We start from the raw sequence: 27,799 nt of genomic DNA, 5'->3' as shown, positions 1-27,799 counted from the left end.
GTATATAAGGTCTGAGATACATAATACAACTCTAACTGCTCATTGCCACTCGTGCCTACACAAACCCGATGCAGATAGCTGCCAATGCCCTCAAATTGAACTAGTTGAGTCACATACATACCTCGGGTTAGTTATTGACAGTAAATTAAATTGGAAACTACACATTAATAACATTTGTAAAAAACTTAGATACTTTCTAGCAAGTATGAATATCTTAAAAAGACGTATCCCCTATCAAGTCAGACTGTTATTGTATAAGTCTCTGGCAGAATCCCATGTCATTTACGGTCTTAGTAGCTATGGAAGAACGTTTAATACACATTTGAACAACATCTACCGATTGCAATCAAAAATTTTAAAATGTATTGTTTCGAATAAAATTAAAAATCAATTCCAGGATAGTGAGCTAGGTCTCTTCAAACATTGTAAAATACTTCCTATTCAAATAAATATTAAATACAGCTTATTAAAACAAAACTATTTTAATAAAGAATTTCACAATAAAATCGAACACGATGTATATACGCGGGCCGTCGCTCAAAACCGGTTGCGAACGGAGTGTGCGAACAATGTGTACGGCCAGCGGACTACTCGCTATATGTTGCCCAGATTAATGAATGATCTTCCGCGTGATCTTAACGATAACATTACAACAAAAAATATTAAAAGAAAGCTTAAAGAGTATTTTGTAGAAAATATGGATAAATATTTTTTATGAAAATGTTTTAAATACCTAACTACCTTAGTAACGTTGTTTATTATTATTTTATTTTATTTTTTCTTACGTATGTAACTGTCAACAAAACTTTGAAATGTATTTAACTGCATTAGTACACAACAAACCTTTGTGGTTTTAACCTAATGCATTATGTGTACCATTGTAATTGATGTTTTTTTTGGAATGATAATAAATAAAAAAAAAAAAAAAAACGTCTATATCCCTTGCGGGGTAGACAGAACCAACAGTACCGAAAAGACTGAATGGCCACGTTCAGCTATTTGGCTTAATGATAGAATTGAGATTCAAATAGTGACAGGTTGCGAGCCCATCGCCTAAAAGATGAAACCCAAGTTTTTAAGCCTATCCCTTAGTCGCCTTTTACTACTTTTCCATGGAAAAGAAATGGAGTGGTCCTATTCTTTTTTGTATTCGTGCCGGGAACCACACGGCACCTCTTTCCACTTGCCACGATTTGTGCATACTTCCTTCGCTTCATCCACATTCATAACTCTCTTCATGCAAGCTCGGCGGTTTCGGGTACTTTTGACCTGACCCTTTACCAGGACGTCCTTAATTGGATCAAGATACGTTCGTCTAGGTCTTCCCACTCCGACCTTTCCCTCCACACTCTCCTTGTATATCTGCTTAGTCAACCTGCTTTCATTAATTCTCTCTACATGACCGAACCATCTTAACATACCCTTTTCTATTCCTGTAACTACATCTTCTTTCACATCACAACATTCCCAAAATTATTCACAACGTCTATATCCTTGCATAATTACTTACAATTGTTATAAGTGTCATATACTGAATAACGAATGTATTAAATAGTCCATAGTTTTATTTGAAATACATACATACATTCACACATATATTCCCGTATACATCCCTTGCGGGGTTGACAGAGCAAACAGTCTTAAAAAGCCTGATTTGGGATTCTTCTTTTAGGCGATAGGCTAGCAACCTGTCACTATTTGAATCTCAATTCTATTTCATCAAGCCAAACAGCTGAACGTGGCCTAAAAGAAGTAAATTTCTTATAATCTTACAACCCTTGTGTAAATAGCATGTAAAATGTACTGTAGCAAAAAGAGTATTTTCCATGAAGTTATGTTTATAATCTCACCTCACACGGCGGCATATGACATTTCCTTCTATCCGTGCCAAGGCCTTTGCAAGCCGACTCGTCCACTAAAATTTTGTCCGGTTGAGTCGTCTTGTCTGAAACATTAAATGACAAATTACCTTATTATACTTACATTAAAACAGGAAGATTAATCGAATTTAATTTTTAAGACTGTCTGGCTCTGTCGTCCCCGTAAGGAAAACGTAATTATATGTACATACATACATAAAATCACGCCTCTTTCCCGGAGGGGTAGGCAGAGACTACCTCTTTCCACTTGCCACGATCTCTGCATACGAGTATATCCTTTGCTTCATCCACATTCATAACTCTCTTCATGCAAGCTCGGCGGTTTCGGGTACTTTTGACCTGACCGTTTACCAGGACGTCCTTAATTTGATCAAGATACGTTCGTCTTATTATATGTACATATGTACGTAAAGTTAAGAACAGCATACCAAGCGTGACCCAAATAGTATTTTAGTCACAGATAACTTATAGGTATAATAAATATGTGACTGATACTTTTAAGTAATCTTATTCTTTCCGACTTCAGTCCCGATTGCATCCTCACCGCTTTGAAGGGTAGCCCGGGGTATTCCTTTGACCATGGATCCTGGATTGGGTGAGTCAGGTTTTTACACGAAGCGACTCCCATCTGACCTCCGCAACTTTTGCAGGGGAACCTTACTCATATAGGGTCATGGTTACACATTAGCTGCCTGAATGTGCAAGTTACCTCAAAATCTTAACCCTCACCGCAATAACATCGGTTAGTATTAAAACTAATGTACATAACTTCGAAAATACTCATTGGTACATTGGCCAAAATGGAATTCGAACCTGTGCCTTTTTGCGCATCACGCATTTTAACCGGGCACCTTACCGATTCGGCCATAGACGCTCTAGCTGATACTTCTTAGTAATAAATTTAATATAAATGTATATAATAGGTGCCGTGTGGTTCCCAGCATGAATACGAAAAAGAATAGGACCACTCCATCTCTTTCCCATGAATGTCGTAAAAGGCGACTAAGGGATAGGCTTACAAATTAAAAAAAATACTTGGGATTCTTTTCTAGGCGATGGGCTAGCAACCTGTCACTATTTGAATGTCAATTCTATCATTAAGCCAAATAGCTGAACGTGGCCATTCAGTCTTTTCAAGACTGGTGGCTCTGTCTGCCCCGCAAGGGATATAGACGTGACCATATGTATGTATGTATGTATAATTACGCCAAATAGCTGAACGTGGCCATTCAGTCTTTTCAAGACTGTTGGCTCTGTCTGCCCCGCAAGGGACATAGACGTGATCATATGTATGTATGTATGTATCATTAAGCCAAATAGCTGAACGTGGCCATTCAGTTTTTCAAGACTATTGGCTCTGTCTACCCCATATATATATATATATATATATATATATATATATATATATATATATATATATATATATATATATAATGTATATATATAAAATAAATGCGACTTGCCAATGGGATTGTCGTCGTCGTCCACAAACTGACAGACCCTGGAGCGGTGTTGGTGCCCCAGCCCGCACGTCGCGTTGCAGTAATCCCACTGAGACCACTTGCTCTACCCCACAAGGGATATGACCGTGACCATATGTATGTATGTATTTATGTATCATTACGCCAAATAGCTGAACGTGGCCATTCAGTCTTTTCAAAACTGGTGGCTCTGTCTACCCCATATATATATATATATATATATATATATAATGTATATATATAAAATAAATGCGACTTGCCAATGGGATTGTCGTCGTCGTCCACAAACTGACAGACCCTGGAGCGGTGTTGGTGCCCCAGCCCGCACGTCGCGTTGCAGTAATCCCACTGAGACCACTTGCTCTACCCCACAAGGGATATGACCGTGACCATATGTATGTATGTATTTATGTATCATTACGCCAAATAGCTGAACGTGGCCATTCAGTCTTTTCAAAACTGGTGGCTCTGTCTACCCCATATATATATATATATATATATATATATAATGTATATATATAAAATAAATGCGACTTGCCAATGGGATTGTCGTCGTCGTCCACAAACTGACAGACCCTGGAGCGGTGTTGGTGCCCCAGCCCGCACGTCGCGTTGCAGTAATCCCACTGAGACCACTTGCTCTACCCCACAAGGGATATGACCGTGACCATATGTATGTATGTATTTATGTATCATTACGCCAAATAGCTGAACGTGGCCATTCAGTCTTTTCAAAACTGGTGGCTCTGTCTACCCCATATATATATATATATATATATATATATATATATATATATATAATGTATATATATAAAATAAATGCGACTTGCCAATGGGATTGTCGTCGTCGTCCACAAACTGACAGACCCTGGAGCGGTGTTGGTGCCCCAGCCCGCACGTCGCGTTGCAGTAATCCCACTGAGACCACTTGCTCTACCCCACAAGGGATATGACCGTGACCATATGTATGTATGTATTTATGTATCATTACGCCAAATAGCTGAACGTGGCCATTCAGTCTTTTCAAAACTGGTGGCTCTGTCTACCCCATATATATATATATATATATATATATATATATATATATATATATATAATGTATATATATAAAATAAATGCGACTTGCCAATAGGATTGTCGTCGTCGTCCACAAACTGACAGACCCTGGAGCGGTGTTGGTGCCCCAGCCCGCACGTCGCGTTGCAGTAATCCCACTGAGACCACTTGCTCTACCCCACAAGGGATATGACCGTGACCATATGTATGTATGTATTTATGTATCATTACGCCAAATAGCTGAACGTGGCCATTCAGTCTTTTCAAAACTGGTGGCTCTGTCTACCCCATATATATATATATATATATATATATATATATAATGTATATATATAAAATAAATGCGACTTGCCAATGGGATTGTCGTCGTCGTCCACAAACTGACAGACCCTGGAGCGGTGTTGGTGCCCCAGCCCGCACGTCGCGTTGCAATAGTCCCACTGAGACCATTTGCTCTACCCCACAAGGGATATGACCATGACCATATGTATGTATCATTAAGACAAATAGCTGAACGTGGCCATTCAGTCTTGAAAAGACTGTTGGCTCTGCATATGTATGTAAGTTAATAAAATAAATGCTGTTGGCGCTGGCATATGTATGTAAGTTAATAAAATAAATGCGACTTGCCAATGGGATTGTCGTCGTCGTCCACAAACCGGCAGACCCTGGAGCGGTGTTGGTGCCCCAGCCCGCACGTCGCGTTGCAGTAGTCCCACTGAGACCACTTGCTCCATTTGCCCGGGACTGGAAAAATAAATTAAAATTGTATTTTTCTCTTTTGTTAAAATTTGGAATTTGTGTGCTTAACTATAGATTATAAAATGTATTAAATTTTTAGGTAGGGCACGCAAGAGAAATAATGCCTTTGAATCCCTAAATAGCAGGTATCAGGGAACATAGAAATGAAACGGGAATTCTAGATTTTTGCAGGTCGTACATTGAAATATCCGGTGGACTGCTAAGTGCGTTTTGTGGGAATTAAAATAGGAATTAAATTTTACTCTCTTTCTCTCGTTTGCACTCACAAACGTTTTAAGGCTCTAATTTCCCAAAATAAAATGTAAAGTAGTGTCCACACTTTTATCGCCTGTCTACTGTTTGCAATCTGTTTCCTAACCAGCTTTATAAGGTTCTGTCCACCCCTGTAAGACATGGAGAAGTGCCCCCACCTTGTATGACCACATTATATCTCCTGTGCGCAGTGCCCGCAGTATTCTCCGCCACACATATACGAGTCGCGTACACTCGCACTCCAAATTACTAGCAAACTGTAAACTATTTCTTATGAAACTGTATCTTTACTAGTACTTTAAGGCTCTGTCCGCCCTGTAACACCTAGAGAAGTGCCCCCACCTTGTATAACCACATTATATCTCCTGTGCGCAGTGCCCGCAGTATTCTCCGCTATACATATACCTATACTGCCCCGCGTCGCGTACACTCGCACTCCATATTGCTAGCAAACTATGAACTATTTCTCATGAAACTGTATCTTTGCAAGAACTTAAAGGCTCTGTCCGCCCTGTAACACCTAGAGAAGTGTCCCACCTTGTATAACCACATTATATCTCCTGTGCGCAGTGCCCGCAGTATTCTCCGCCACACATATATACTGCCCCGCGTCGCGTAAACTATTTCTTATGAAACTGTATCTTTGCAAGAACTTAAAGGCTCTGTCCGCCCTGTAACACCTAGAGAAGTGCCCCCACCTTGTATAACCACATTATATCTCCTGTGCGCAGTGCCCGCAGTATTCTCCGCCACACATATATACTGCCCCGCGTCGCGTACGCTCGCACTCCATATTACTAGCAAACTATGAACTATTTCTCATGAAACTGTATCATAGCACGTACTTAAAGGCTCTGTCCGCACTGTTACACCTAGAAAAGTGTCCCTACCTTGTATAACCACATTATATCTCCTGTGCGCAGTGCCCGCAGTATTCTCCGCCACACATATATACTGCCCCGCGTCGCGCACACTCGCACTCCAAATTGCTAGCAAACTGTTTCCCAAGACGCGTTGGACATTGGATAGACTGTTGCTTAGTTGTTGCGTGTCCTGAAATTATACATACATACATAAAATCACGCCTCTTTCCCGGAGGGGTAGGCAGAGACTACCTCTTTCCACTTGCCACGATTCTGAAATTATAAATATTAATTACTAAGAAAACTTATAAAACAATATAGAAGAGCGTTGGTGGTCGAACGGTTATGATGCCCGGCTAATGCGTGTCGCACAGGTTCAAATTCTATTCTATATATTCTATCTGTTCTCGCGGCCATGAATAAATGATTATTTTCCGATTTAGGTACATTAGTTTGAGTACTAACCCGATACTCTTACGGTGAGGGAAAAACATCGTGAGGCAACCTCCACATTCAGGCAACTGAATGTGTAACTATGATCTAATACGAGTTACGTTCCCCTGCAAAGGTTACGGTAAGGTAAGGTTAGGCCGGGCGCAAACAAATTTTTTTTTTCACCTTCAACCACGTGATCTTAGGCAAAGGATGCCCATCCACTTCGCACTTCAACACGAGACTCCTCCTCAGTGCCACCACGTGTGTCTCAGGCTGTTTGTCTGTCTGTTTGTCCATGTGTCCGATTTTGGGCGCCTTCTCCACTGTCACCTCGAAGATAATTTCAGTGGTACCAACTTTATTTGTGAGGATGCAGGAGTAAGTGCCGCTGTCTGACACTTCAGTCTTGTTTATGAACTGAAAAAGAAATGTAAAATGTTGAATTGTCTTCCATTACGTAACGTATTTTCAGCGAATTGTGGTTTCAGAACCAAAATAATAAAGTATAAAAAGAGTATCAAGAAAATATAAAACTATTTTTTTTTTAAATTCTAGTCTGTTTTGGTATAGATCCAAACGGCGTAATGCAATTACCGTGCCAACGGTAACTTGATCTGCGGTTGACTGTACCTTTTTAAACTGGCCAATGTGCAGTTGGTGAATAGAAGAACTCTAGATGTGTTCCGAGTTGGGTGTACGGATGTTTAACCCACATCTCGAAAGGCAGGGAACTGTCTTTTACTGGACAGTTCAGTTGCAGAGGCGTTCCAACTCTATCAGCGATAGTTTTTTGATTTTCTTCAAGTGTCACAAAATTCTTTCGAAATTTTGAATATTTGGTAAAAAACAACAAACCAATGTGTATTATATTAGTATTGTTGAATAGAACAACTCTCGAAGTGTTCCCATGTTCGGTGTATTGATGTTTAACCCACTTTACGTATAGCAGGGGACTGTCTTCCATTGGGCAGTATAGTAGCAGAGGCATTCAAACTCTAACATCAACGGCTTTTGTTTATTCTAGTTCCGCAAATATATTATTTCAAATGTGTACTTATTTAACGGCAACAGTTTCAAAGTGATCCCATGTTCATTGTATCTTTAACCCACATCACTTATGGCAGGGGACTGCCTTCCACTGCCGACTTTACCGGCAATAGTTTTAAAGATTTATTTTGAGTTTCACAAAATTCCATTATGATTTAAATAATACAAAACAACTTACCAAAGTGTAGTTGTTGAATAGAAGAACTCGCGAAGTGTTCCCAAGTTCGGTGTACGGATGTTTAACCCACATTACGTATGGCAGGGGACTGCCTTCCACTGGGCAGTTCAGTTGAAGGGGCTTGCCAACTTTGACAGGGACGGCTTTTGTGGTTTCTTTAGGCGTTGGCGGGGGAACTGAAACAAATAACTTAATTTAAATTAAAAAAATATATTATTTTGCTAACAATCACTTATATTTATTAACTCCTGACAATTACTTTTCATCTGTTCTCTGAATAAATGAAAGTTTTTTATAACATAAATGCGTCAGTATTAGGGCTCTCAATTTTCATCTCATCGTGGTCTAACTTATGCCAATGTCGAATGCAACTTTCAAGTCCTCTGTACTTTCGTAGACCAAATAACGGAGAGTTAGCTGGTACACACGGCTCACGGGATACCTGAACCATTTTACATACACCAATCGAGACGAGGTAGTGCAGCTATCTCCTGAGCTCACCGTAGTTATTTCGACGTTAGCACCCGCTCTTAGCTGATGCCGCTATTGCGCTTGGCTGCCAGAATAGGTCTATTATGTATGTGCCAAATTTGTTGAAACTCAGTCCAGTAATTTTTGAGTTTATTCGTTGTAAAAATACAAATCTTTTTTCTTTAGTAATTGTGTGGATATTAATCACCATTATCTTGTTACTCTACTCATTTATTTTATTCATTCGCTTCATTTTTGTAAACTCACCCAAAACATCGACCAGATAACTGACACTATTGTTTCCCACTTTATTTCTCGCCACGCAGGTGTAATTCCCTGTCTGATCATAGACAGCATTCTTCGACACTATAACCTCACCATAGTCCGTGGACACCATAGAGTCGTCGAACAATCGTAGAGGCAAGTCGTTTTTGAACCAGTATACCTTAAATAAAAAACCGGGTTCATATATGAATAATAGTTAATAAAATTGTGGCGAAATCTCTACGCCACAAGTCACAAAAACAAAATCACGCGACGCTATCAGTCAAAATCAGCAAAAAGTCCAAATCGCGCAAGAAAAGATTTCACAGATTGGAGCACATATACAACCTCCGACAAAAATGTTCAAGAACGCGCTATAATAAGAGGCAGAGTAAGAGCAGACGACTTTTAGAAGAGTACTAGAGTACTTCTATCGTTTTATCCACATTCATCTTCATGCAAGCACGACGGTTTCATTTTCTCGACCTGACCTTTTGCCAGAACGTCTTCGATGTATAAATAATATATGCTTTATTGAGAAAAAATGCATTACCTCTGGTAGGGGATTACCATAAGGATGGCAGTGCAGGTAAAACGCTTGACCTGACATCACTTCTAAGTTCACGACATTATCAGTATAGTTTGAGTTCTCAAATAATGTCTGGAATATTTTCGGTGGCTCTGTAATGGAAAAAAAAACAGAAAAGTTGTACTCTTTTTATTTTTAGTACAAAGGTGCTACTTATTTCAAAAGAAAACTATTCCATTAGATCCATGAAAGGACGGGTGAATATTAAAGCAGTTTGCTGTTTGCGTAAATCTCTTTGTTGATATTTATCTATATTCACCTTTTTTACTTGTGGGAAGGCTTTGACGATGTTAAGTTTGCGGAGGTGGCATGGGAACCGCTTCGTGTAAAAACCTGATTCACCCAATTCAGGATCCGTGGTAAAAGGCAAACCCCGGGCTACTCTTGAGAGTGGCGAGGATGCGACCGGGACTAGAAGCCAGGAGGAAGAACTACTACAAGACGTAAATTAATTTTATAAAATTGACGATGCATGTGTATGTATGTGAGAAACAGAGAGAAAACACGAGAAAGAGAGAAATGCCTGAGTGTTGATAATAATAGAGAGAACCCATGATCCTTCTATGAGAGAGATGGAAGTAAGAATGTAAGATATGGCAATAATTAACTGTAAAAAAAAGTTACGCAAGGACAATAAAGTCGATTTATTTATTCTTTATAATACAAATTAAAATGTACCTATAGCACAATTGGCAGACATAATGCTAGAAGCATTATCTAACAGTGAACCATTGGGTCTGACAGAGAGTTTTAGGGAGCTTCAAACTTAATAAATATATTGATACATACGCAAAACATGAAAATAATATTATAATAATAAAGATACATAAAAATTTCAATAAATAAACAATATACATAAAATAAGTGCAGCGCTTACCGTAATTCGTGAGACAGCGTATAGGTATTAAATACAACCACGACTCAAAAGAAACCTGACCGAGGAAAAGAAGAATTAACAAAATCTCACCTAGAATCTCCAACTTAACCCTCCTCTCGTGGATCCCCCCATCATTGCTGACCACACAACTGTAGCTCCCTGCTTGATTTGTCTGCAAATTCTCCATCACCAACTCCAAGCTGAGGTCTTCCTCGCGAGACATCAATGTGTTCCCGTTCCTTATCCACTGGATTCTAGGAGGTGGTAAGCCTGATGCTGAACAGGATATTCGGAGGCGGCTGCCTAGCTGAAATCAAGAAAAATACTGTGAACTACATAAAACTTGTCTAATCTGCAAAGGACATGTAAAGATTGATTATGTAGGTATTTCTCTTAATGGCTTTAAGGACATAGGGTATTTCTCATCCGATCCGATCAAAATAAGTTATATCAAAGTAAGATTTGCCAAAAACTTGTATTCTTTTGTAGGTGCTGCTAAATTCGCGCGTATAGGTATTTCTTTATCTACATACATACATACATAAAATCACGCCTCTTTCCCGGAGGGGTAGGCAGAGACTACCTCTTTCCACTTGCCACGATCTCTGCATATTTCCTTCGCTTCATCCACATCTACTTTATCTACTGAGTTATAAATAAATAGGTGTAGGTTACACTAATAAATCATCTAAAATCTCACGCGTAGACGGCACAAAATTCGCACAACCGAAGCTGCCGGTACAAGCTAGTTTAGTATATAAAGCATAAACTTACCACAGCCGTGTGCCGTGTGGTTCCCGGCACCAATACAAAAGAGAATAGGACCACTCCATCTCTTTCTCATGGATGTCGTAAAAAACGACTAAGGGATAGGCTTACAAACTTGGTACTCTTTTTTAGGCGATGGGTTAGCAACCTGTCACTATTTGAATCTCAATTCTATCATTAAGCCGAACAGCTGAACGTGGCCATTCAGTATTTTCAAGACTGTTGGCTCCGTCTACCCCGCAAGGGATATAGACGTGACAATATGTATGTATGTACTTACCACAGCCTCCACCTTGTCTCCAACAGTGGTCCCCACTCCGTTCTCATACGTCACCAGCTCTAGAACCTTCGCTGGTGACACCACACTCACTCGGTACACTAGGTGTGCGCGCCCTGCTTTGTTCGTCGCGTCACAGCGGTACAAACCCGACGAAGAGGCAGTTATGATGGTGGTTGATAATGTCGAATTGATAACGTGCCAGTTTGTGTTACTGTTAGGAGTGAAATGAAAGAGATTAAATTTTTTTTTGACTTTGATATAGGTATGTATGTATGTATATTTGAAACGCTATAACTTTTGAACTTGAACTTTTGTATTTGTAAAATAAAAAAAGTGCGAGGTCTATGTTCGAGGCGAAGTTTGTTTGTTTGTTTGTTAACTCTTTATTGCACATAGAAATAAATATAACAAATTACAAAAAAGTTATTTAGAAGAATATGTACAATGGCGGACTTATACCCAATGGGATTTCTTCAATGGAAGTTATTCAGTAATAGACAATTACACATGAATATTTAATAGCAGAAATATTCAATTATCATTTTCTCGTTTTTCCGAGTCTAAAGTTTGTCTGTGACCACGATAGCCTAACCCTGGGTGGAGAAAGAACCCTTCTGACCATTCATAGCCCTAGAGAGCTTGCTTAGTTTGTATCAAAGGCACTTCGCAACAGGTAACATTTGGAAATTTATGCGGTTCCTATTCAGAGGGCCTGATGCGGGTGAATAATGCGTGGGGTAAGTACAACACAACTCAGAGGTTCGACGTGCTTCTGTAAATCCGACCTCGTACGCTTGTAAGATAATATAGTTTGAATCATGATTATCGCACCAGGTTAACGTACTAAGTCGCCTCTCTCTACATTTAAATGAAAAGGTACTAGAGTCTCCTATTCTCAAGCGCCTGGAAGACAGCAAATATTGGGTGATCAATCAATTTGGGGCGAAATTAACAACAAAATCAGTTCACTTGTTTTTAAGATATATTTAGTTATCAATTTTGTAAAAAATAATAGTGTTCTTGAGGTCTAAGTTCGCGACGAACGACTAGTCACATTAAGTAGAATAGTTGATATATATGTTCAAAGAAGTTTGACCTGTTATACAAACTCTTTTTTGTTATGTTCTTTTTTAATCTGTGGTGCGGCGTCCCATGCGCGCGCATCTTTATAAAACATGGCTTTCGTGTCCAAGCTTTTCTGTGGTTTTATTGCATGAATATTTATAAACATGTACGGCCTCTGTGGTAGTGTACTTGTCTGTGGCACCGGAGGTCCCGGGTTCGAATCCCGGCCAGGGCATGATGAGAAACGAACTTTCTCTAATTGGCCTGGGTCTTGGATGTTTATCTACATAATTATTTATTCTAAAATATAGTATCGTTGGGTTAGTATCTCGTAACACAAGTTTCAAACTTACTTCGAGGCTAACTCAATATGTGTTATTTGTCCCGTATATACATAATTATTTATTTATCTATAAATATATCAATATTGGTGCCGTGTGGTTCCCGGCACCAATACAAAAAAGAATGAGACCACTCCATCTCTTTCCCATGGATGTCGTAAAAGGCGACTAAGGGATGGGCTTACATACTTGAGATTCTTTTTTAGGCGATGGGCTAGCAACCTGTCACTATTTGAATCTCAATTCTATCTTAAAGCCAAATAGCTGAACGTGGCCTATCAGTCTTTACAAGACTGTTGGCTCTGTCTACCCCGCAAGGAAAATAGACGTGATTATATGTATGTATATATATCAATAGTACATACTTGAAACTCCATTCAACACTGGGTATCGGCGTGCCTCGAGCGTCGCACTGCAGAGTCGCGTTAACACCTTCTTTCAGTCGTACATCCAATAAGTCAAACTCCGATATGAACGGTGGCTCTGTAACAGAAACATTCATTTGTGGAATTACCTAGGCGTTCTTGAACAGGGAGTTTTTGAGATCATCATCATTATTCCAGGACTTTACTGTTTGTCTCTCTTAATTATTGTTAATTTTGATTTCCTCGACACAGGCTTGCCTAGTGAGGAAGTCATTGATGTTAAACAATGTTTTTTTTTTTTTATTTTCTTTATTCGAAATCCTGTAATACTACTTATGCTGAAAATTAACTTTTATCTGTCTACGCCGCACGCTACGAAAAATTTAAACATTGTTCTTTTGAAATATTTGTCCTTTTTTTTTGAAATAAATATATTATTATTATTTTTTTTTAAGGACGCAGGACTTGACTGCTGAACATAGCCCCGAAATGACTAACACCTCGCTCTGTTGGAAGTGACCTGCATCCAACGTTTCCCTGCGACTTCATCAGATCATCGGTGCATCTCGTGGCCCTCCTTTCGGTACTTGGTCTCCACTCGAGGCCTTTTTGACCAAAATTCAAAATTTTTATTCATTATTATAGGATACGTGTGCCGTGTGGTTCCCGGCACTATTACAAAAAAGAATAGGACCACTCCATCTCTTTCCCATGGATGTCGTAAAAGGCGACTAAGGGATAGGCTTATAAACTTAGGATTCCTCTTTTAGGCGATGGGCTAGCAACCTGTCGCTATTTGAATCTCGGTTCTATCATTAAGCCAAATAGCTGAACGTGGCCATTCAGTCTTTTCAAGACTGTTGGCTCTGTCTACCCCGCAAGGGATATAGACGTGACCATATGTATGTATGTATTATAGGATACTATATATAGCTTAATAATTGTCAAAACCCCCATCGGCCATAAGTATTTGCTAAGTGTCCCTTTAATGTCACAGTTAGAACACCACTTTATTTTGTCGTTGTTTTTCGTATAGAAATACCGCATGTTTTTTGTGTGATTCTATATTTAACGCAAATTTCACCAAGAGTAGTATTTTTTCGGGATGAAGTTGTCATGGACCGACTCTGTACTTCCGACTACGTGTTTGCAGAATTCACGGACATTGGTCAAACAAATAAAGCGTAAAGATGCTACAGACAAACTAACACACTTTCTCATTTACGGTATTCCGTAAGACTTACCCAAAACATCGAGAGAGAATCGCTTAGTAACAGCGCCGTGTGTATTGGACACGACACACTGGTAGACGCCCGTGTGCCATATTTGTACCGTCAGCAATTTAAGGCGAGGCTGCTCTTGAAACAGCATCGGTCGGGAGTTGAACAGCCATTTTGTCTGAAACAATATTATTTTTTTATTAGTAACTAGTTTTATTTTTGAGGAAATAATATTGTTTACGGCACAATTTTTCAGAAAAAAAATCCTAACCATACACATTTGGAACAAGCAACAATTGACAATGCATCTTACATGTATTTCGCTACCTTTACTTCTGCTTAAAAGGCGACCCCTAATCTTGACCCCTCCCTTCCTCCTTTATTATCCACCGCTTTCTCAAAATAATATCATACCTTAGCGACCGGCTTCGAGTCAACCTCGCAGTCAAAGTAGTAATCCCCTCCCTTGACCGCCTCCACTCCACCCCCCGTATTGTCCACGAACCCCGGCGGCCACTCCACCCTCAGCAGCACACTGGCAGACGACGAAGACACCGCATTGGTCACCACACAAGCGTATGTGCCAGCGTCGTGGCGAGAAACATTCGAGAATTCAAGTTGGCCACGAGAAACAATTTTGGCATCCTGTATAAGAGTAAACAATATATTGTAATTGTGTATTTGTATGTAAAATATATGGTTATATATTCTGTGTACATTGTATTATGTTAAAACATTTATTTATCTTGCTCTGCGCCAACGCCGATCGCCTGTTTCCTTCCACCCAAAGATTGACTTGAAGAGACTGCATTAGCGACAAGTCCGCCTTTGTACCATTTCTGTCTGTTTTGTATGTTACAAATACAAATACTTTATTTGCTATAAATGCGGTACAATTAAAGGTGTTACAAAGAATATACATGTCGCGCATTTAACCAGTCATGGCATGCAAAAATACAGAAAATTGAAATTAAATGAAAATTAAAATTGAAATGAAAATTAAATTAAAATAATGTCATATTAAATGTTCTTGTCAGAATTTATTTTTTATCGAAATATTCGTCAACAGTATAAAACGATTTTTCGATAAGCCACAGTTTTAATTTAGTTTTAAAGGCATTCAAAGATAGCGACTTTATATCCTCATTGAGGCCGTTGTATATTTTGACAGCCATTTGATAGCTATTTCTGCTTTTTACTTTTGTGGTTGAGATGAGTAGATTTAGTCTATTAGGATGTCTACAGCTATATTTGCTAGTGTCATTTCGTTTTTTAAATAAGTTAGGGTTATTTTTGACAAATACACATAATTCGAATATATATAGGCATGGAACAGTCAATATTTTTAATTCCTTAAATAGAGGTTTGCATGATGTCAGAGGGTCTACGTTGCATATTGCTCTGATACACGCTTTTTGAGCTATAAGAGCACGTTCCATATGACAGGAATTTCCCCATATAAGAATGCCATATCGAAGAACGGATCCCACATAACCATGATATGCTTGTATTGCTACTGCTTTGCTGCTCACTTTTGTAAGTTTCCACAAAGCGTACGAAAAAGAGTTAATCTTTTTACAAATTTTGGCAACATGTCCTTCCCACGTACACTTGTCATCTAATGTAATTCCTAAGAACATAGTTTGGTTTGATTCTTTGATTAATATATTATTGTGGGAAATATTTAAATTATGTTTTTTACCATTCTTATTTATAAATTGCATATAAGTAGTCTTTGTTAAATTTATTTGTAGATTGTTATTATTAAGCCATTTTATTATTTTGTCAATTGTTTTATTAATTTCATCATTATAAGTTAGATTGTTATTACATGGTATAATTACAGAAATGTCATCAGCAAATAGTGTGCAGTCATAATTTGTTATATTTGGCAAGTCATTTATATATAATAAAAATAACATTGGGCCCAGGATACTACCTTGCGGCACTCCTACTAAATTTGGTTCCTTCGTAGAGTTATATTGTTCTATTTCATTACTGTCATTCATTTTTGTAATTTCGACATATTGTGTCCTGTTACACAAATAACTCTTGACCCACTTATTTGCCAAACCTCGAACACCATACATTTCGCATTTATGTAGCAATAACGCGTGCTTTACAAAATCAAACGCCTTACTCATATCAAAAAAGACAGTCGTGACTGGTACACGTTTGTCCATCGATTCCAGAATTTTATTTATGAGATGGAAGGTGGCAAGTGTCGTGGATTTTCCTCTTTGAAATGCATTCTGTTCTGGTTTGATTATTTTAAACTTATCAAGAAATAGAGTAAGACGTGTGAGGAAAGCTTTTTCAAATATTTTAGCTATTATGGGTATAAGAGCAATCGGTCGATAATTATCGACACAATCTTGGGGACCTTTTTTGTATAAGGGCTTTACCTTTGACACCTTAAGTTTATCGGGAAATACACCGGTACTGAAGGATAGATTTATTAAATACGTCAGAACTTGTGCAATCTCATGAGCACAAGCTTTTAATATGCTAGTTTGTATATCATCATAACCACAAGAGTTAGTCAATTTTAACGACATTATTATTTTAATTATTTCGTATGTGTCTACAGGTGTCAAGAAAAGGCTAGCGTGATTTGATTTGAGATCATGATTATATGTATTATTTTTGCTATTATTATTTGGCAGATTAATAAAGTGTCTATTAAACGCATTCGAAATTTCTATTGGATTGTTCATCATGTCATTATTAATTTTTAAATTGTCAATGTTAGAAGAGTCCCGAACTGTGTTATTTTTTATTATCTCCCAAGTGGCTTTACATTTATTTTTTGATAATGTCAGATGCTTTGTGTTAATGTTTTTTTGAGACTGATGTATACATCTTTTTAGAAGTTTATTATAATTTTGGTACTTCCTTTTATTTGTACCATTGGAGTTTTTATAATAGTCAAAACGTAGATGTCGTTTTGTTATAGTCGATTTTCGTAAACCTTTGGTGAGCCAGTTTGTTACACCTCTTTTCTGTGCCCTAACCTTTATTCTAATTATTGGAAAACAGAGGTCATAGAAAAGTTTGAAAGTCTCATGAAAATAATTAAATGCAGTGTTAGTGTCATTTTCATTTAAGACATCACTCCATGTTAAACTACTCAAACATTCACGAAACTTTTCTATGTTCTCATAGCTATAGTCTCTTTTCTTGACGAACCAATGTGACGGTTTCTGTATGCTATTTTGTTCTGTAAATTTAATGAATTGAGCAGTATCATGATCGGAAAGATATAGAGCATAAGTGCCACTTTGAGTTACAAAAAAATTACTTATGATGTGGTCAATACAAGTTTTCTTGCGTGTGGGCAATTTAATGTGAAAATTGTAATTATAATTCGATATTATGTTTTGCAGTTTTCTGGATTCATTTTCACAAAGTAGGTCTATATTTAAATCACCTGTTAGAATAATTTTGTATCCTTTTTTATGTTTTAACTTATTTAGAAGACAGTTTAACTTTTCATAAAATCGAACTAGATTAGATGATTGGGGAATTCTATACAAACAGACTATAATACATTTACTCTGTTTACTCTTATGGTGCAATAAAGAGTTTTATCTATCTATTTATAATCTAAAAACAAGCCCTATTTATCAATTTGTTTCCTGTTCCGACCGAACAAAACGGAGGACATCAAAAATATCCATTGGGACGTATTTTACTGAGGAACCTGTCGGTATTAACGAATATGACTTTTCTTTTTATATGTATAAACTCTTATTTTATCTCATACGAAAAGATAAGATATGCGTTGTCAATGTTTAACTTCACCCCAATCTCTTCATCTTCTCGATCAACTTGGATCATGGTTACACTTTTAACAAGTTTTCCTTCACCGTGAAAAAACATATATCATAATTATTCCGGATCATATATATATATATATTCACAGTAGGTAAGTAACTTCATGTGACTAGAATAAAAGCGGCATACCAGCATATTATTATTTAACATGTATTTTATCATTTAGTCCGCCTGTATTTCTGACCTTATACCATTTAATGTGGTCCTTCTTCGACGCTGATATAGGACAGGCGATGTGTGCCGGTCGACCTTCCACCACCGTCACAGCCGTGTGGGTCTGATCTGACTGCATTTGTGTAGGCAGAGCTGAAATAAAGAAGGAAAATGCTATTTGTACTATTTGTGTAGGCAGCAATCACTATTTGAATCTCAATTCTATCATTAGGCCAAACAGCTGAACGTGGTCTTTCAGTATTGTGGAGACTGTTGGCTTTGTCTACCCAGCAAGGGTTATAGAATTGATTATATATATGTTGTATGTATCTTTCGTAGATTTTGATAAGGCAATTATGATAGATATAGCGGGAGCGATGATTCGGGCTCATCCTAGGGATAAAGAGGAAATTCTTCCGCCAGTCTAGGTGTTATGAATGAAGAACCGCGGCTCCGACAATGATGAGTCGGAGGTTGTATGAATGCTCTAATCCGTGAAATCTTTGCTTGCGCGATTTAGCATACGCGCTGTTATAGGCTTGTGGCATATGACGGTTGAGATAATTCGCTCCCGTGTAAATGTGAAAAGTCTGGTTGATGTCATCTGAATTTAAAATTTTTGCAATTCAATTGAGTTTTATTTCGATTGTGCATTGTTATATCAGTCATCTTGATTTAATGAACAGCTGCCTAAAGAGAAACTTATCCGCCCTATAGTTTTCGTTTGTATAAACAGATGTCATGTCTCTGCAGACAACTGCACAGAAACAAACTTACAGTATATTTCCACGCTGACGGTCCTATTGACTTGTCCCGACACACTCTTGGCTGTGCACGTGTAGGCGCCACTCAGGTCTTCAGTGGGAGACTTGATCGTCAACGTGCCTTCGGAGTCCACTTCGAAACGAGGATCTGGATAATAGGGCTTCACACTTTTTATTGCGCATTCAATTGCCAGGGTGACTTTTTGAATACCAATCACCAGTATCTTTTTTTAGGCGATGGGCTAGCAACCTGTCACTATTTGAGTCTCAATTCTATCATTAAGACAAATAGCTGAACGTGGCCTATCAGTCTTCAAGACTGTTGGCTTTGTCTACCCCACAATATAGACTGACCATATGTATGCATCACCAGTTAACTTTTAACAATCATCTTTTTAGGCCACTTGAAACATTGGCTTGTAAATTTGATAAGATTTAGAAAATAATTTTCATCACACCCCTATCTACATCGCGTATCCCCAAGTAGACAAAAATAAAAATCTACTTACCGTTATTCAAATAATAGTCGTCCTTAGACCATACAATAAAAGGTTTAGGTTTGCCTGTAACATTGCAGCTTATAACTAAAGAAGTATCCATATTCGTAGCTATGTAAGGTCCTTCGAAGTTATCGGGTGAAATTCTCAGCGGTTCTGAAAAAATATTACTTTAATAACTTTCGAAATCTAATAAAATATAACTAAGTAGATACAATATTTATTAATTAAAATTTCATACGCGTAAAATGTACAACATATAGACTTAAAATATATAATCAATTTATATTTTCATTTAATTTCTCTACCTAACTTTTCTTTTGTACAGAAAGTTTTAATTTAATATTAACTGAACGACTGGTTGCGGTTATGTTAGGTATAATCAGCGCACCTGCGTCATACGGTTCCTCCATTTGAATCCCAATGTACTAATTATTGAGTTAATAATTAATTTCTACCCCAAGAGACCTTTGTTCATGCTACTGAAAATTATTTTAAATGATAGTGTTTGAAAAAATTTAGGTACTTACCATTGACGTTAAGCCATAAACTCTTCGTCATCATACCCGCTATATTCTCTGCTATACATACGTAAACACCCTCATGTCTTAAACTTGCATTGATAATAAATATATCACCAACTTTATTGAATCTGAAAGATTTAATATTGTGAGAAAAGTCGCAAAAATTGTAATTATTTTTTATTCTAGGCGCGCAGCTATAAAACCAATTTCCTATACTATTAAACGAGAATGATTTTTTTTTCTGATTTCATTTGAAATTATTGACAAATTAGTCGTAGTTGAAAGTATCAGAGCGATCGGCTTTCACGTCGGAGGTGGGTAAGGTTATAGTTTAAGTTTTCTTTTTTAATATTTTTTATGGTCTTTATGACGTCCTCCGAGCACCACTCGGTCATCCAGCTTATACAACTGAATTCCGATCAGTTCGGACAATGAATGCTAATCTATCTAACGGGCACAAATAACATAAAATTCTATACATACATACATATAATCACGTCTATATCCCTTGCGGGGTAGACAGAGCCAACAGTCTTGAAGACTGATAGGCCACGTTCAGCTATTTGGCTTTAAGATAGAATTGAGATTCAAATAGTGATAGATTCAATAAAATTCTAACATACCTTAAATCCGTAGTATTTTCGCTGAGTATAACATCGTTGAACTCCCACATTATATTTGGAATGGGAAAACCGACCACGTCACATTGGAGAGTTATGTTTTGACCAACAAACACATCTTGTTTGTCTTCCAAAGGTGGCTCGATAGATGGCGGCACTGAAACACACAAAAGTTGTTTTTATAACCCCCGATAAAGAGAGGTGTTATACGTTTGTCATGTCTGTCTGGCTGTGGCATTGTAGCGGGAGCGATGATTCGGCTCGACCGCCACCAAAGGGAAGATCTTCCGCCAGGCTAGGTGTGATGCCTGGGGAACCCCGGCACCGACGATGTTGAGTCGAAGGTTGTATTTATGCTCCAATCCATGAAACTTTGTTAGCGCGATTTAGATAATTACAAGATCTAAATGTCCAAATAGCTTTAAAATTATATTGAAAACAATTACTCCACAATGATAACCTTCTCATTTTAGCTTAATACTATAGTCTACTATTGTTTATTGATGCCTTGCATTTATTTAACTTACATAAGTAATTATAGGTCTACTTTAGAAGAGCGGATACTCCAAACACAAGTGCATTATGCACTTAAATGGAGGCTCCAGCCACTAATTTGTTACCCGCTTGTAAGTTACTTAATAAATATTATTTCATTTTCATTTTTCACAATTAAATGTTTAGGAATTCCCCCGATATCTCCAGACTCCGATTATGTTTTAAAGTATAGTCATTATCAAGTTGTTTGTCTCTAAAAAAGAAATGAGCTGGAAGTGGGAGACAAATTTGGACATTTAAATTAAATTGCTTACCCCACACAAAAACGGAGAAGTTCAAAGAAGTGCTGGCAAACTCATTTTCAGCAATGCACGTGTATGTTCCGAAATCGGTTAAATTTGCTATGAATCTGCAAAACAGTGTCATGTGGTAAGTTATCATCTGTTTTTTTTATTCTCGTTAAAAAAACTCAGGTAGATAAAGTCACGTAGACTTGTTGTTATGGAATAATCAACTATACTATACCTATTTAATCACGTCACGTCATAAGACAGAGCCAATAGCCTCGAAATGACATTTAAATATTAATATGTACCTATGTATATATTTTGTAATAAAGTCATGTTTTTATTCCTCGCGGAGTAGAAAGAGCCAACCGTATCGAAAAGACTGAAAACGCCACGTTTAGCTGTTTGGCGTAATAATGAAACTGACATACACGAGGAATCCCTAGTTTATAAGCCTATCCCTTAGTCATCTTTTACGACATCCATCCAGGGAAACGTATGGAGTGGTTCTATTTTCTATGTTCTCAAGTGCCGAAAACCACACGGAACACTTTTATAAAATCTTAACAAATACCTGATCCCAGTCTCATCAAAGGATCTCCTGGTATCCGTGGCGGGCTGTCCGTCGTGTAGCCACCGGATATCCGGTTTGGGGTGACCTCGCGCTACGCAGGGCAACTCCACGTATTGGCCCTCGTTCACTGATACTTGGTCGGAGAGGTTGCTGTCTATCACTGGGGATTCTAGAAAAAGTAGGTATATAGTAGGTATAACATACATACATTAAATCACGCCTCTTTTCCAGAGGGGTAGGCAGGGACTACATCTTTCCTTGCCACGATCCCTGCATACTCCTTTCGCTTCGTCTACATTCATAACTATTCATGCTAAGATTGTGTGTTGGAACTAGCTTTCACGAAAAGATTGTATTAGAACTAGCTTTCACAAAAAGATTGTGTGTTAGAACTAGTTTTCACGAAAAGATTGTGTGTTAGAACTAGCTTTCACGAAAAGATTGTGTGTTAGAACTAGCTTTCACGAAAAGATTGTGTGTTAGAACTAGCTTTCACGAAAAGATTGTGTGTAAGAACTAGCTTTCACGAAAAGATTGTGTTAGAACGAGTTTTCACATAGTGAAACATTGTTATTTAACATTTTGTTTTATAATCTGTTTACACCGTAGCATCCCAACACTTCTTATGTAATTATATTTATTCAGATTTCGAATTCGATTTTTCTTAATTGAAAGTGACAGGTAAACAAAATGCCATAAAAATATTCACTAGGTAGAACTGACCCTTTTTTCGACAATCTGCCTTTATTCACATACATACATACATAAAATCACGCCTTTTTCCCGAAGGGCTTCCCCTTAGAGCATACTACATCTTTCCTCTTTATTCAGCCTCTCTATAATTACCATATACAACTAGTGGAAACTCCTTTGCAACTGAGCCGAGAGAGCTGGCAGCATTACAAGTGTAGATCCCAGAATCCTGCACATTTGCTCCTTCAATCACCAGTTGTTCTATTGACTGAGTCCTGTACAGAGTATTGTCTATAAACCTGAAAGAAAAAAGAAAGACAATTTGAATGAGCTGATGCCCTGGTAGAACAGCGAACGAATTGATATTGAGATTGCTAGATAAATCACCAGAAATTTTAAGCCATTGACCTAATCGAAATGTAGATACGGTATCTCTTTTCTTTATATATAAAAGCGAAATAAAAAAACTCGTTTATTCATTCATTCGGAGACCCAAAGTCAAACATGGGCTAGGTGCATTTTGTTTGCAGACACCGCGGCTTCCGCTGAACTGAATATTACAAAATTCAGAATGTAGTTAAGTAAAGGGTCAGGTCAAAAGTACCCGAAACCGCCGAGCTTGCATGAAGAGAGTTATGAATGTGGATGAAGCGAAGGAAGTATGCAGAGATCGTGGCAAGTGGAAAGAGTTAGTCTCTGCCTACCCCTTCGGGAAAGAGGCGTGATTTTATGTATGTATGTAGTTAAGTAACAATTATTTATTGGTGAACTCACACCCTGGTAGAATAAGAGACAGGCCTGCCATCCTTGTTCCAGACGACAGCGGGCCGCGGTGTGCCCTCAGCCTTACAGCTGAACGTCACTCTGTCGCCCGCCTCTATTGGCTTGATAAGCTCTTCATTGGGTAAACTCACTAATTCTGGCGGGGCTGTGTGAAAAAATTCAAACTAGAGCAATTTGAAAATATTTCTTATTTAAAGTATAGATTTATTAACTTGGGATTCTTCTTTAGGGCGATGGGCTAGCAACCTGACATTATTTGAATCTCAATTCTATCATAAGTCTAACAGCAGAAACTGGCCTATCAGTCTTTCAAGCCTGTTGGCTTTGTCTATACAGCAAGGCATATAAACGTGATTATATGAATGAATTAAAGTATAAAACAAACTTCTGATAATGACCTCTTGATACACAAAAATTATTCGGCGTTCTAACTGCTTTTAAAGTTAATTAAATTAACATTTGACGACCTTTGATTACTTTGATATATCTTTTAGAGCTATACAATGAAAGAATATCTTTATCTTAATTAGAATTAAAAATATGTTAAACTTCCTCCACAAGTATTACAAACTATAATACAGTCTCGCCAGCAATGTATTATATTAGAAATTCAATCCAGCAATATAATAGAAATTCTAAGAAAATAAACTCACACTGAACCATCAAAGTGGTACTAAACTCGTCTTTGCCGCAAGTGTTCTCGGCAACACATCGATACGATCCATCACTATCATCAGATGCATTATACACGTTTAAAATTGTGTGGTTTGAAATTGCATTTGAGGGTAGTTTGCCAAAATCTTCAAAACTTCGTTTTTTGTACTGCCAAATTATACTCGGTTCGGGGTGTCCTTGCAGAATTCTATAATCAGAAAATATAATATAAATATTCATCATTAAAAAATTTATTCAAAAAACACACCAAATTAAAAATTGCCCAGTTTTAAGTTGTATTTACTTCACAATAATTAAGATGGCGGTAATTACTAATAAAACCGACTACTGTCCGATAGATGGCATTACTTCTACAAAGACTATATCGCGACATCTTAGCTTATATGGTAACTACTTAAACTCATGATATCATGGCATGCTACATTTCAGAAAGACTTGTAAACTCTTTAGTTCGTTGCAATAACAATAATGCTAGCGCCAACAAATCTCACCTACATGTTATGACAGCTGCTTCTCCCTTCATAACTGTTATGGTATCCGGTCCTTTTGAGATCTCTGGGCAAACTGTACAGAATTGTTTAAGTATTAGTCAAGCATATATGAAAAAAATTATCAGCGTAGAGAAAGTAAAACAGGTTCGATACTATTTATGTCATATGTGAAAAGGAAAATTATAAATACGTCACTGTGTACCTTTTAAGTCCGCAATTAAACGTGTAAAAATGCAGGATATTACCGAAACCTTTAGTATAATCATTTAGTGTTTGTAGCTTATAAAAATCCATAATTCCGTGATCCATAATTCCATGAACTTACCTAATATCCTCAAAGTTCCATCAATTCTCATCACTTCATAATCATTACTCGCCTCACACGAATATATCGCTTCATCATTGAAATTAACTCTCCGTACAGTAAGAGTGCTATTATCCTTAGAAATTTTGACATTTTCATCAGTGATAACAGTTTTGTTATTCTTATACCAGGCAATTTTGGGCGGCGGATAGGAATCTATATCACAATGGAGTATTGCTTCAGAATATGCAGGCAGTAAGAGATCTGAAACAGTTAACGTTATTGTTGATACGTGGCGAAACGTATTCCTTCAAACAATTGAAATAAAAGTTGAACCAAAATGGCGGCAGTCTGACCGAGTGCTAAAGTCACCATTCATACATATACAACTTATATCCGCTATTTTGGTTGAAAAAGGTTTGAACTATATAGTTATTTAGGTCATAAGGCAGTTGCTCGATGAATTTACCTTTCCCACACTTGGATCGTAGTAATAGATCGCAGGAAGCAACCAGGACTGAAGCCAGAATAAGGATACTGATAGAGGAAGTGCTTTCAGAAGGTTGGACCAGAGCATAAACTAAACTCACCTAAGCACTCCTTCTTTCTGGTCACGGCACCATCTTGAATCTAATTACCTAACTTCACTTCTTTTGGACCGTGGTCTCAGCTGGATCCCAAGAAAGCTCCAGACCAAATGCTGTAGATAGTATATACTAACCTTCGAACCGTCTCAGAACAACCATTTCCCTGGTCATCCTAACAGTGGCGTTGTCGTGACCAATGCCCTGAGAGTTCTCTCCGAAACAGAAGTACATGCCGTCCACTACCTCTAGAGAACTGTTTAAGTGAAGAGTACTTTTGTATGTGTCTGAGGATGTCAGTTCTACCTGAAAACATTTGCTATAAATTGAAGTTTACCCTTAATTCTACCACAAAACTAGGACACCGCAAAAAAAAAGTAGATAAGTCAAAATTTTTTTAACTTATAATATTGGGATTTTTTTAGGCGATGGGTTATCATCGTCCTGTCACTATTTGAATCTCAATTCTATCATTAAGCCGAAACAGCCGATCGTGGCCTATCAGACTTTTCAAGACTGTTGGATCTGTCTACCCCGCAAGGCATAAACTTGACTATATGTATGTAAGCACAATTTTTTTTATTTCGATGGTCTGTTTGGTAATATGATTGTCTTCTTGCTTCTGAACCACAGGTCCTCGGTTCGTTCTCTGGTCAGGTCATGACGAAAAAAACAAACATTTTATAATTAACCCGAGTCTTGTATTATATTTACGTATACTTATGGTTAAATTGAGTTAATACCCATCTTCCTAGGAAGGTTACTCCCTAAATGTTAATTTATTAAATGTTAAATTATCGCTAGATATAAGCAGACTAACTATCGTATGACCTAAAGAAGCATATAAATTAAACGTTTGGTTTGGGAACACTTAATTTTTTTACCAAAACGATCCACGGGGCTGTTTTACCCGTCCACAACCGTCACTACTGAGAAACTTAAATTTGGTTTTTTTAATAAGTGATCGTAAGGGTTCACTAATAGAGAATGTAAGAATAATAACTTATGAAAAAGCAATACTCGCATAATGAGACATGCACACATACTTTCATTCATTTGTTGTAATCCAAATTACAAATTTGTAACTAGAATTAAGTTTTTGAGTACTGTAATACCGTTATAATACAGCGTGGCTTTCGGATACAGGTGTTTCTCACTTAATAGAAGGTCACAAATATTTGTTTATACTGTACCACTTTGTTAAAGTAATTAAATATTTTCATTTTTAATTTTCAATCCCACGGCAAAAAAAATGATTAGATGTAATGTTTGATAAACTTACCGTATGGTTTAGGAACACTTCGGTCTCCCGATGCCATATGATTCTGGGCGCTGGCTTGGCTACTACCACACAAGTCAGGTTGACACTGTCTCCAGATATTATAGTTATGTTTCTATCGCCCATGATGTTTGCAGTTGGTTTTATAACGGTTTTAAGTTCTAAGGCGTCGGTAGCTGTGAATATATATTATTATATATTTTTTTGTTTGTTTGGTAACTCCTTATTGCACATAAAAATAAATGTAACAAAAATAGAACATTCATTGGATATAGAAGAATATGTACAATGGCGGACTAATCTCAATCGGGATTTCTTCCATTTTCTTCTTTGTAATAGGCACACCAACTGCCTACTATTCGATTAGTCTTTGGTGAATAAGCACAAAACAAATTTAAGGATAAACAAGACTTTTTATAGAAACTCATCGTGGAGGAAAATCATTACATGCCATTTGAATATCAAGAAATTTCCTAAATGCTGAGAAATTTGACCCCAATGGTTTTTTTTTTGTTCGAATAGAGGTACATATTTTTCTTCAGGCGACTGTACTAACAAGCAAAAACTTACATTTCAGCTCTCCTTTCAGAGCAATACATTTCCAAACGCCATCTTCCTCCACCACGACATCCATCGCTCCCGTATAACTGCCGTTAACATCGACCTCTGCTACTAAAGAGCCATTGGGCGCGATCCACTGCAGTTTATCTGCGTTGTCTACTGTACATACTATTTGTAGGATCGTGTGCGTGAGTTTTGTGATAGTGTGCGGGCCGAGGATTTGAGAGGCGGGGTGCGATTTCACTGTTATGTTAGTGGAGTTTATCGTTTCTCCACCTGGAAGAATAAAGATTGAAAATACCGTAGAAGACTACGTTAAACAAATCTTCTCAAGGTTGACTGGCAAGAAATGCTTTCAGCTTTAGAATTTATAACCGTACTTGACCCCAGGCTTAACAGAGTGGACGCAACTGGATCTAACGCCTAAGAATGGAACCAACATTACCAGATATAGTAAAACATTTTTTTGTGTACGTTTCTCAAA

At 37.6% G+C, this 27,799-nt stretch overlaps 1 protein-coding gene across 1 annotated transcript in view; it reads right to left on the bottom strand.

The window, feature by feature from the left end:
• The window catches only part of LOC106137205 (hemicentin-1-like), a 42,921-nt gene that overhangs the window by 6,481 nt on the left and 8,641 nt on the right, over nt 1–27,799 (bottom strand). Inside the window, exons 14-41 of the mRNA XM_060950250.1 lie at nt 27,325–27,591; nt 26,758–26,930; nt 25,613–25,781; nt 24,913–25,155; nt 24,588–24,660; nt 24,075–24,283; nt 23,413–23,566; nt 22,792–22,937; nt 21,946–22,114; nt 21,399–21,493; nt 20,593–20,746; nt 19,976–20,097; nt 19,458–19,601; nt 18,962–19,096; nt 18,216–18,337; nt 14,609–14,839; nt 14,219–14,372; nt 12,975–13,092; nt 11,204–11,414; nt 10,246–10,462; nt 9,243–9,370; nt 8,693–8,870; nt 7,955–8,130; nt 6,913–7,146; nt 6,322–6,484; nt 5,048–5,164; nt 1,851–1,945; nt 1,637–1,639 (exon numbers count right to left, since the gene is read on the bottom strand). Coding sequence (XP_060806233.1) covers nt 1,637–1,639; nt 1,851–1,945; nt 5,048–5,164; nt 6,322–6,484; nt 6,913–7,146; nt 7,955–8,130; nt 8,693–8,870; nt 9,243–9,370; nt 10,246–10,462; nt 11,204–11,414; nt 12,975–13,092; nt 14,219–14,372; nt 14,609–14,839; nt 18,216–18,337; nt 18,962–19,096; nt 19,458–19,601; nt 19,976–20,097; nt 20,593–20,746; nt 21,399–21,493; nt 21,946–22,114; nt 22,792–22,937; nt 23,413–23,566; nt 24,075–24,283; nt 24,588–24,660; nt 24,913–25,155; nt 25,613–25,781; nt 26,758–26,930; nt 27,325–27,591 — 4,400 coding nt within the window. The remainder of the gene's footprint in view (nt 1–1,636; nt 1,640–1,850; nt 1,946–5,047; nt 5,165–6,321; nt 6,485–6,912; nt 7,147–7,954; nt 8,131–8,692; nt 8,871–9,242; nt 9,371–10,245; nt 10,463–11,203; nt 11,415–12,974; nt 13,093–14,218; nt 14,373–14,608; nt 14,840–18,215; nt 18,338–18,961; nt 19,097–19,457; nt 19,602–19,975; nt 20,098–20,592; nt 20,747–21,398; nt 21,494–21,945; nt 22,115–22,791; nt 22,938–23,412; nt 23,567–24,074; nt 24,284–24,587; nt 24,661–24,912; nt 25,156–25,612; nt 25,782–26,757; nt 26,931–27,324; nt 27,592–27,799) is intronic.

The sequence above is a fragment of the Amyelois transitella genome, chromosome 21 (assembly GCF_032362555.1).
Source record: "Amyelois transitella isolate CPQ chromosome 21, ilAmyTran1.1, whole genome shotgun sequence".
NCBI classification, from domain to species: Eukaryota; Metazoa; Arthropoda; class Insecta; order Lepidoptera; family Pyralidae; genus Amyelois; species Amyelois transitella.
Note: the sequence above shows the minus strand (reverse complement) of the source record. Positions and strands in the feature narration are given on the sequence as shown.